General features: G+C 51.6%; 1 protein-coding gene across 1 annotated transcript in view; it reads right to left on the bottom strand.

The window, feature by feature from the left end:
• Positions 1-2,961: 2,961 nt before the first annotated feature.
• RTN4R (reticulon 4 receptor) overlaps positions 2,962-11,459 on the bottom strand; it is an 87,318-nt gene continuing 78,820 nt past the window's right edge. Inside the window, exon 2 of the mRNA XM_027670524.1 lies at positions 2,962-5,003. Coding sequence (XP_027526325.1) covers positions 3,577-5,003 — 1,427 coding nt within the window. The 3' untranslated portion in view covers positions 2,962-3,576. The remainder of the gene's footprint in view (positions 5,004-11,459) is intronic.

Raw genomic sequence — 11,459 nt, 5'->3', positions numbered from 1 at the left:
TGAGAATTAAGCATGAACACAGGTCTTCCCACCACCTGAAGGTCTGTGGGTTTACAGCATCTCCAGCGGTGCCCCCTGCACTCCCCAGGGTCTGCATGGTGACAGTGCACAGGGGACAGCAGGGGCTGAGTGGTGCAGCCCTGTGCTCTGGGGTGGGCAGCCCATTCTCCCAGGGAAATGTGGCCTGCATCCCTCATCCATTCTGGCTCCTTTGCTAACTTAGTCTATTTGATTTGATTCCTGGCATCAATGTCTTGAGCAGAAAATTGACTGTGACTTGCACAGTGAGAAAGGGAGGGAGAAAAACGATCATGAGATGGGGAACAGTCAACAAGGTCCTGAGCCCTGCTAGGTAAATCCCACTTAACTCAGTGACATCTGAGTGTAAACTGTGTCTCAGAATATCTGGAAGAGTTGTGCCAACCCCAGCAAAGCACAAAGCAGAAAAGAAACTCCCTTCATTTGAGGTCCCTCCCTACCCTCAACAATACCAGAGCTGCCCCTCTGCCTCTCCCAAGCTCCTATGGGAGTTCCTGCTGCCTAATGCCTCCCCTTCTTCAATATTTGTCATTCAAATGGCCTTCTAATGCCTGTAAACACAGGAATTGGCATCTGGACAGCAGGAAATCTAGGAAATTAGCACAAGGGACTCTTCTGGGCTTGTGGCCAATATATAGTCCTAGGAGCCACTGAAAGCACAGCAGAGTCAAGCTCTAGAAAGCAGGAAGAGTGTCCCTGGGTTGGCAGAATGTGACTCCTGGTCCATTCAGGATAAGTGACAATAATTGCTCATCTACTTTGTGTTATCCACAGGGAGAATCAGAGCCAAACTCCCTGGGATTGGGCCCAGGCAGGTCCAGAGCTCAGCTCTGCTCAGGGCCCATTCAGCTGCTGGGGGAAATGCCACAATGGGAAGCTGTTCTCTTTTTTCTACTTTTTTTTTTTCTTTTCAGGTTCATCCTGCTTTTTGCCACCTCGTCTGGTTTCCTCCTGCCCAAGGAGCTGTGGGTACTGGTCCAGGTATTTGGACCACAAAACTCAGTGAGGGAGACACATGCTGTGTCCTGAGACCATGACCAAAACAGGAGGTTCCACAGGATCCTGTCACAGCATCCAGCAAATCTGGCTTTTGTATGGGTTTTGGAACAGTGCTGACCCCATGACCAGGCTGCTCTCAACTCCTGTGCCTCAGATGTAATTGTAGGTTTGATCCCTCAAGAGCCTGAATGGTGCTTTTGGATGAGTGGGAGGGGACAGGGCACACTTTGGACATGCAGGACCTCAGAAAATCTTCAGCCGTGGCATGATGGGATAAATCCAACCAGGAATGGCAGAAAGCAGCTGGAAACGTGCCAATCCCTCCCCTGTGTGTGTGGATAATACACACACAGACTGGGCAGGCAGCAGGGCTGCCAAGGCTGTCTAGCTCACCATGGCACTAAGAACCCCAGCACAGGGCTCTGATTTCTCACTTTATCCTTTGGCCCAGACAATGTATTTGCACTGAAACATCCCTGGCTCCTCTGCAGAGACTGGTCCTGGGGCTGGGATGGAAGCAGTCAGACCTGCTGGGATCCCAGGGCCATTCTGCCCAGTGACACAGCTGGGACAGCCCTGTGCCCACCTCAGTGCCCAGGGTGAGCTGCCCACCAGCACAGGTCCGTGGCACATCTTTTTTGCAGCCCCAGTGATGGATCTGGAGGAGACAGCTCACAAATGCAACCCTTGGGTCATTGTCCTCCCTTGTCAGTCACACAGGTTGGAACTGGCTATGGCACAGGTAGGAAGCTCCCAGCAACCCCCCTGGAGCTGTTCCAGAGACTGTTGCACAGTCTCTGGCACATCAGCCATTCAAGCATCCTCCTGCTTCTGCCCATGGCCACTGTTCCCTCCCCATGACCCGTCAGGCCCAGAACAAGGCCGAGCACTAAGTCCTGGCCCTGCTGACGCCCTTCACTCCTGGCTGACAGCCCTCTCCCCCCAGGGTTGCCCTGTGGAGCTGAGCACCAGTCCCAGTGCTGGGAACCCCGGTGGTGGATGGTGCAGCCTGGAGACCCTCAGCCTGACTTCCCCACATAACCCTCTAGGGCATGTTCCCAGGACTTTGGGACACTGCCCTGGCTGTCCTCTGCCCCAGTCATGTCCCCTGCATGTGACAGGCCGGTCTTGCATGTACAGACCTCAAAACCCCAGCAGTCCTCCTGAAGAGAGGGGCACAGGAGAAAATCCACAGTTTGATAATGAAAAGCAACCTCCTGGCAAGCCCCCTGCACACCCTGCCCTAACCTGGCACACGGGGGGTCTGCAGCACCAGCACTGCACAGGTCTGGGCGGGTGCTTTATGGCACCCTGGGTCATGTGTGACACCCACATTATGGGGGACACCAGTGGGTTACTTCCTGAGCATCTCAAGGTCACACTGAGGGTGAAGCCCCTTGCACAGTGACTCCATGGGCAGCCAGGAATGGACCCCAGCTCTCCAGCACAGCCTGAGCTACCAGGCCAGGAGCTGTGTTTGTGGGGACAGACACCCTATTCCATAAATCCAAACCTGAGGGTGATCCACCCTGGACCTACACCACAGCTGAGCCTCCTCATCTGTGCAGATCAGAAGAAAAGTGGCCCTATCCGACTTCTTGGGATTGTTTCCAACGTTGCTCCACCTGCAACGAGGAGTCCCCAACCCCGAGGGGCTGGGCAATAACTCCTGCTAATCTGAGCATCCTGAAATATGAACGAGGTCAGGCCTGGGATAGTTCAGAGAGAAACAAGAGCATTACCAGGGCATGTTTCTCACAACAAACCCCTTTGCTGGCACCAGTTAAAGGTTGCATAACCATGCCCAGAATGTTATTTATTACTGTCGTGTTAAATGCTCAACCTGCCTTCAGATCATAGATTACTCCACATCCTTTGAATTTTTCAGCTTAGCCTCCTTCACCCCTTGCAGATGAACAACCGTTTAGGAAAAAGAAATCTTTATTTTATATTTTTTTTGTATACTTGTACACAAGTAAAATAAAATGCATATCTATATATACTGCAATCTTGTGAAGGAAAAGGCAGCATTCTTTAACAAATCCTGCCCGTAAACATGGTGTGATGGAATGAGTACGGAAAAACTGCAATATTCATAAACATAGGATTAAAACAGCATCAAATTCATTACCTCTGCAAATGGGAACCTGCAACATTGTTCAGTGTGATGGCGAGTTACAAACAGATTTTAGACATTCTTTTCAGAGCATTTCTTACACTTTTTTTTTCCTGTAAATAAACCATATTTCTTTACCATCTGCTGTAGCAAAAGCTGCTTTGTGGGCAAGTGCAGTTCCGAAGACCAAAGGTATAATTCACAGGTTTCAGGACAAATAAATTATGTACATCTCGGTGTTTGTCTTTTTTTGTTTTGTGGGTTTTTTGTTTGTTTTTTTTTTTAATAAAGGCATCCAGTTAACTTTTGTGTAACAAAGCTTTCTCAGGGTGGATGGTAGTTTTGCTTTTGTTTTGCAACATTTATGGAGGTCAGCAAAAGTCTAGTATTAAAGTGTCATCAACCCAGGAAAAGAGTTAATTTTAGCAGAATAACAGTAAGCTCCACACCAAGGGGGGGATCAAAAGGCTGAGGCTGAGCTGTAACGTGGAGCTGTTCCCTTGCTGGGTGAGGCGGCACTGGGCCTTTGATCTGTTCTTTTTAGAGCAGCCCTGCCTCTTTTTGGTTGGGACTGTGGAAGGTTCAATAGGCTCTAGAAATTCTGGCCTCAACTTGGTCAAAGGAGGGTCTACAATGCTGGGGAAGGTCCCAAAGGGGGAATCATTTATCTGCTTGTTGCTGCCATTTTTGGAAGGGTCCGTCTCCATGTACTTGGGTTTGGACATGTTCTCCTTTTCCTTGAGGTGGTTGTTGGACGAGCGGCTGCTGTGGGAAGAAGGCCCTGCCTTGCCTTTTGCTTCATAAATAAAAGACTTATCCGTTTCTGGCTGGCAGCACTTGGAGGAGCCGTCGTGGGAACCGAGAGGGGGGATCCCAGTTGGGAGTTTCCCCGATCTGGTTTTAGTGCTAAAGACACTTGTTCGTATCTGGTTGAAGGAGTCAACGCACCCTTCCAGGTCAGAGCTCTGCAGCCTTTTGAGGTCTCTCCCTGCCAAGCGAGGGGGGAGGTGGCACTCCAGCTCCGAGGAGGATCCTTTAAACTGCTTAAACCAATTCCAGAGGGAGCGGGCCTGGCAGTCGCAGATCCACTGGTTGCCGTTGAGGCGCAGGTACTGCAGGGACACCAGGGGGGCCATGGTGTCCCCCGTGAGCACCGTCAGGTTGTTGTTGAACAGGTACAAGGTCATCACCTTGCCGAGGTCATGGAAAGCCCGCCGGTGGACCAGGCTGACCCTGTTCTGGTGCAGGAGCAGCCGGTCGAGGTTGATAAGCCCCCGAAAGACGTTCTCCGACAAGCTCTTGATTTTGTTCCCGTGCAAAAACAGGTAGGTGAGGTTTGCCAGGTCTATGAAGGTGTCGTCCAGCAGGGTCTGAAGATTATTATCCTGAAGGTAGAGATATTGCAAGGAGAACAGCCCTCGAAAAAGCCCCGTGGAGAGCTCCAGGAGCCCACAGCGATCCAGGTGTAAGGTGTGGAGGTGAACAAGCCCCCGGAAGGTGACGGGGTTGATGGATTTCAGGTTCGTGTTGTCGCTGAGATCCAGCTCCTCCAGTTTGTTGAGCCCATAGAAGGCTCCAGGCTCAATGAGGCTGATGTTGTTGGAGTGGATCCAAAGGATGGTCATGTTGCGGCAGGAGGTGAAGCTGGTGGACCTCACGAGGGTGATCCTGTTGTTGTGCAAGAAGATGCGCTGGCTCTGGATGGGGATCTCCGTGGGGATTGCTGTCAGTCCCTGCTGCTGACAACTTATTGTAATCTTGGGCTCACTGTAGCATACGCAGGCCCCGGGGCAAGACTCCACTTCTGACTGGATGTTCAAGCAAAGCACCAAAATCAGCAGTTTGCTTCCTAAAGGATAAAAAAAATGGTATGTAAATTAGGCAGGGTCATGGGAGAGCTTCTCTCTGCAGATAATAGAGGAGCCTGAAATCACCCCTGTGAGTGTGTCACCACCAACCACAAACAACATATGCCAGGGGAGCCAGCAATTAAAATGCATAATTACAATGTTCCACCACTCCACTCAATAGTTTAAATCAATATACACTTGTAGAGATGAAGTCTGAGCACCTCCTCGGCCTTGCACACTCGGGAGGCCTCTGACAGCTGTGGGGAAACAGAAGGATCATCATCATGGATTTGGGTCCTGGATGCGCATCCAACACAAGCCTCGTTCCACAGATCTCACCTGGGAGCAGAGGCACTGCCTGCTGGGGCCATTCCTCTCTGCCATGGGCACACTTAGACCAGTTCACCTGCACCCACAGGGATGTCCCAGGCAGCTCTGAGTCCCATCCCAGCAGTGCCACCAACTCCTTGCTTTTCAGGATCATTGAACCACTCTCTGAAACAAGCAGGTGTCTCCACATTGCTCTCAAAACCTAATTGTGACTTTCCCCAAATAATTTTGGACTGATTTGGTCTTCCTGGAAGAAATAACTGTGAGAGATTCCCAGAATAACTTTCAGGTCAGACCTGCCTGCAGATGTCTCAGAGCCAAGAGCATCCTTTCCTTCTCTTGGTCAAAACTTTAAGCCACATGTTCTTGCTTCCCTTCCTTTCTCTCCCTTTTTTTTTTCCTTTGCATCTGTGCAGCCACCAAGCAAGAGGAGGAAACAGCATGTTTTTCCACAGAGGGTGATGCTGTTGTAGGAGGAAATCACATGCAAGGCTTGATTCAGAGATTCCACAAAGGATTCAGGGATTCTATGAAGTTTGCCAGGCAGAAGTAGATTCCATGTGTCCCAGGCAGCCCACCAGGGCTGAAAAGCCCCTGAGAGGAACATTTTTCCCTAATGATGCCCCACCTGCTCCCCAGGAGCTGGGCTGCCCCGGAATCACAAGGGAGCATTTTGGTTCACCAAATTCCCGAGCCCCAGCTGGGATGCTGGGAAAGAGCCTGGAGGAAGGGAAGGGATGGGCAGAGCATCATCTTCTGCAAAGGGACCTGGGAGGGAGAGTCAGTGGGAACCTACAGCTGAGAAACCTGGCGAGAGAGCTGCTGTTTGTGCCCGTGGTGGGGAAGGGAGGCAGTTCCAGCAGTGCTTTACCAGCAATTAGCAGCAAGTGCTTTACGAGCAATTAGCCCTTCCTCCAAACCACGATCGGGAGCTAAAACCAACGGGCAGCACCCGGAGCAGCAGCAGGCCCCATTTGGGAAATCCCACGTGTGAGCAGGGACACGTGTGTCTCCTTCCCAGCTCATCCCAGCACCTCTGGCAAGAAGACACATCCCTCCCCATCCCCGGGGATCTCCAGCCCTCGGGCAACAGCGGCTTTGCCTCTTCGCTGTTGTGGGAGGGGTTTTCCTTCCTTGAAAGACTGAAAATATTGTTCAGGCACATTGATGCCTCAATACAGTGTAAGGTAAAACAGCAGAGTTCAAAAAGCCAGGCAGGAAAGCACGACGCTGCCGAGCGGGATAAGGTGGGAACACTGGAGGGAGCACAGTCACATCCAGCCCCGCCGGCTCCCCTCCCTCAGAGCCTGCACGGCAATCGTGTGGCTACTGAAATCACACCACCTCTGCAGCAACAGCACCTCCAACACCAACGATAAGGGATTAAATTACACAGAAATCTCACCAAACTGTTTACTGAGCCAAAACAATCAGAAAAGCCGAGGCAGGAAAGTCGCTTTTCTGCAATAACGGGATCCCAGGTTTGGGTTTCAGTCCAGTCAAAATGATTCACTGTGTGTGGCTGATAAATCTATTGTGATCCAACAGTCCAATATAGGCAGCAGACTCCTATATCTCATAGTCCACATGGGAGAAAAAGAACAGCTCAGCACGCAGAGATAATTTGAGGCTGATATTATTAGCTGCTGAGCAACCCTGGAAGGCAGCGTGTTGAGTGCAGTATTATGACACATTCTGGCTGGCTTGTCATGTTTTGACATGTCACGTCCCATTGTATGAAGCAAAGGAACACAAGACAACTGAAATTCCCTACTGGAGACATGTCACACCAAGAGGAGCCTCCTGGGAAATTAAAACAATGCTGGCAACTCTCTGGCCAGCACATTTCCTCTCCAGCTGATAATGAAAACCCGTGGGCAGAGAAGCAGGACTTTCTGGAACCTCCTTCTTCAGTTCCATGTTTCAGGTGATGGGGGCTGGGGTGGCACCAGAGCAATGGGATTCACCTCACCAAGCAACACCACCCACTCCAGGAAAACAGTGCTCAGCCTGGGACACCACTGCTGCTCCCCCTGCCAGGGCCCACAGCCCACCTGGGGAAATCCAGCCACAACCTGGATGATCCCACATGCCTTAGGAATATGTGACCCAGGGGTGGGAATGCAAACACATGTTCCTGTGCAAGAGGAATCGCAGTCAACACTCCCATTCCAGCTTCAGCCAGGAGAGGCAAGTGCATAATAAATACATGGATACCTGGGGGCAGAAGAACAGGGAGCAGGGGGGAACAGCACCCTGCCCTGTGCACCCCATCCTGGCAGCACCCTCTGCATCCCTTGTGCCCTGAGCCCACACCACCAGCCCTTTCCTATGGACTGAGCTGCCAGGGCTGGGCAGTGAGATCCTGTTCCAGCTCCTGGGTGTGCACACAGCTGGACACACACTGGGCTTCTGCCCAGCACAGAGGGGCAGAAGGGAAGGGGCACATCCTGCTCTGCTCTGAACCACGGCTTTCCCTGTCCCTGCCCGGGGGCTGCAGTGCCTCAGTGGCACTGTTGGGAACCAGTGGAGCAGCACAGGGACATGAATTATAGGCAGGACCAGCCTGTGTGCATTCATTAGGGACCTGGTGCTCATGAGCTGCCTGGATTAGCTCCTTCCACCACAGACAGTTCTGTCAATCAGCCCCCAAAGCCTTTTTCCAGTGTTTCCCACCGTGCAGCTCAGCCCTGATCCGTGACAAAGCTCAGCACCAGCACTGGCCCCAGGGTCCCCGGGCAGGCAGGGCCAGAAGGAGGTGCAGGAGGGGATGACAGCCATGGGAAGCCACAGTAACGCTTCCCTCCCCAGCCAGACCAGGGTGTGCGTGGCACAGACTGGAGGGACCATGACATGGCTTTTCCCCACTCCTCCAAGGCCTTCTGCAGCCCTGACGTTCAGCCAGCAGCTGTGCCTTGTGTCAGTGTGTCCCCGGCCACAGTGGCCACCAAGTGCCACAATCCACCCAGACCTTGCACGGGGATATTTTGATCCATGCAATTCCAGGCAAACCACCTTGCTGTTTCTGACCAGGGGCCAAGTGACCACTTCAGGACAGGGATGAGCACAGACAGGAAGGTTGCTACCTTAAAACAGTTTTAAGATGGTTTGAGGCCCAGTAGAGGTTGTTCGGGTCTGGAACAAGCTGGAATATACCCTCGTATTTTCAGGTAGTTTCTTTCTTTAGACCAAGCCCTGCAAGATCCATCCAGGCCAATGGTGTCACTGCCCTGTGCCCCAGGGATGGAGCCCATCAGCTGGAAACAGGCACCTATTTTGGGACACAAAGCATAGCCCCAGGTGCCTCTGTGCTGGCTGGGCAGCACAGTTTGGTGTGGAACATCCCCTCCCTCAGCCTCCAGCACAGAGCTGGGGCCGTGGCAGAGGCAGGAGCTGGAGCACTGATCTGGGCACTCCATTGCAGTGTGTCCACAGGAACTGGCCACCCCAACACCCATCAGCTGAGCACAGGGTGCTCCACCTTATTCTCTTCGCTTCTCTCTGTTGGAATTACGTAACTTTCCAAAATAATGTTTAATTAGTAGGTTTAGCTCCTTAAGTTTCTTTTTTCCCCCAGGCTCTTATTGTTACTTCAATCATTAAATCACCAAAACTTTAAGTTTGTTAAACTAGCCCTGATAAGCTTCAATAAACAAAGCCTGAGGGAGTTGAAGATTGGACATTTGGGATCTTAAATTTATGGTCCTTCAAGGGATTGTTGGAGTAATCAGAAAATATAGAGGAGATTCCCTGTCTGAGAAAAGAATGATAGGAGGACTAAAGAATGTGGACCAAATTAGCACAAGAAGCAAGAAATCAATAACCAGTAGAGGATAGAATACTAATTAATGAAGAGAATTAGGAAACTTAGAACCAATGAACATTAATTTCTTTATTTGCTAAAAATGTATAAATAAGTGAAAAATCCTGACAGGTGGTGTGTGGAGCTGGAATGATTCACTACAAACCCAGGCCAGAATAAAGAAATGCTGCTTCCTAATACTGAAATTACAGCCTTAGAGAGTTTTGTTCCTGAGTTTTGGTGACATCTCCACCTCCCCTTGTTCCTCCTGTTTTCCTGACTTCCTGCTTTCCATCCTCCTCCCATCCTTCACAACCACCATGTCCCAGGGCTTGTCCAGTTGAGGTGAAAGCAGTGCCCAGGCAAACCATCTTCAAACCAGAGAGACTGGGACACCTCCTGGCAGTGCCCACACCCTGTGCCCTGCCCTGGACACCACACTGCAGCTTCTTGCTCTTGGCACAAAGCAGAGGGGAAGGATGAAGACCTTCAGAGTGTGGCCAGGCAGAGGTGACACAGACAGACACAGCTTAAAACAGCAGGAACAGTGTGAGTGTTGTGGGCTTCTGCTCCTTCCAGGGGGCACCGAGGATCTGTGATGCTGAGGGGTCCCAGTGGGGGCTGCCCTCAGCAGAAAGGTCAAAGCCCTGGTTGAGGGAAAAGAGCACAGAGGCCCTGGGCAGAAAGAGCCCATCCACTCCCAGCCTGGCTGGCACAGGCAGCAAACACCAGTGTTTGTGTTCCTTGAGCTCTGGGCTCAGCTCTGCCTGTGGGCTCCTTCCTTTTCCTGGAAAAACGTGCTCTGCCCTTAGGCCAGAAGTACAGGAGAGATTCAAGGTCAGGTTGGACAGGACTTGGAACCACCTGGTCTAGTGGAAGGTGTCCCTGCCTATGGCAGGGCGGGGCTTTAAGGTCCCTTCCAACCCAACCCAATCTGTGATTCTGTGATTCCCTGGTGTCACGGGGAGCAGGGAGGTCAGGAGTCCACTGTGTGCCCATTCCCAGAAGTACATGCCAAGCTCAGCAACCAGTGGGAGCATCCTCCCTGAGCCTTCCAGATGAATCCCCCCAGAGCTCTGTATGCTCAGTGTGCTCCCACCACCGTCTGACACCGGACCCTCCACCACCTCAGAACCCTCCCTGAGAAAAAGGCTCCTGGCACGGCATCCATCCCCTGATCTCTTAGTCCAAAATCATTCCTCCCTCTTTCAGAGCATGGTTAAAACTTAACTCCATAGTTCCTGTCAAAAGCAAAACATGAAAGAAAATCCAGTACCTGGAACCTTCAGTCCCTCCAAGACTTTGGCTTTGAGATTAGCATTTGTTCCTCCAGAGCTTTCTTAAAAGCCAGAAAGCTCCTTCAGTCAAACTGCTGCACTTCCCCTTTGCCATCTCACGAGTGTTATGACTCATGGAACTGGGAAGCAATTAAAGTGGGTCCATTATCTGTCTTCCCACCAGTCCCCAGTGCCACCACATTGTCAAACGTGGCAATTAGAAAGAAAAGGCTCCGGGGGCCTCTAACAGATGCTTTGCAAACTTTTTGAAGAGGCCAAAGCAAAATGCAATTTTTTGCACTTTCCAGAGCCGTGGCCTTTCTGTGCTGCTCTGCACTTGTCTCTATTGATTTGGAGATATTATAATGTGGCTTTCCTGCAGAGGAGGGTCAATAATCATTTGAATTCTCTCCTGCTTGGACATAAAGGGAGTACTTTACAACACAAAGCCTTTTGCTGATGCACACAGCATTTGGCCTTTGTTTATAGTAGGGACACGCTATTGCTGCTGAATTCCCTGTTCGGAGTGGGCATTGTTTGAAATTCCACACGTGGCTCGGGAAGAGGCTCCGCAAAGCAGCTCCTGCTTTGTCCTGTGGCCAGAGGTGGGGCTGGGCTGTCACTGTACCTGTGCCAGAGAGAAGAGGGCAGCACTTCCATGCATTTAAAGGCGAAGGTGAATTGAGAGGTGAATGAAGAAGGAGAATCAGTTCGGACCAGTCTCATCCCATGCTGGAGTTTCCCTCCCTCCCTCCGCTGCGGAGAGCAAGGATGGATCGTGATGGTGCAGCTGGAGTGGCTGTAGTGTGGGAAGGGGAGGACAGGAGTGATGCTCTTCCACCACACAAACACCTGGGGGAAGCCACCAGTGTGACAGCTCCGGGATCCCCAGCAGACACGAGCAGAGCCAGGGCCCAGCACAGCTCCCACTGCGGAGCATCCTCAGGAGCTGCAGCAGGAAAGCCTGGGGCTGAAGCAGGTCCTGTGGCACATCTGCATCTCCGTGGGGTGTTGGGGTGTCAGACACCCCTCTGAGGCCAAACAGT

This window comes from Neopelma chrysocephalum, unplaced genomic scaffold (assembly GCF_003984885.1).
Source record: "Neopelma chrysocephalum unplaced genomic scaffold, ASM398488v2 Primary Assembly neopelma1_96873, whole genome shotgun sequence".
Lineage (NCBI taxonomy): Eukaryota > Metazoa > Chordata > Aves > Passeriformes > Pipridae > Neopelma > Neopelma chrysocephalum.
The sequence above is the reverse complement of the archived record's forward strand: the minus strand, read 5'-3'. Positions and strand labels throughout refer to the sequence as shown.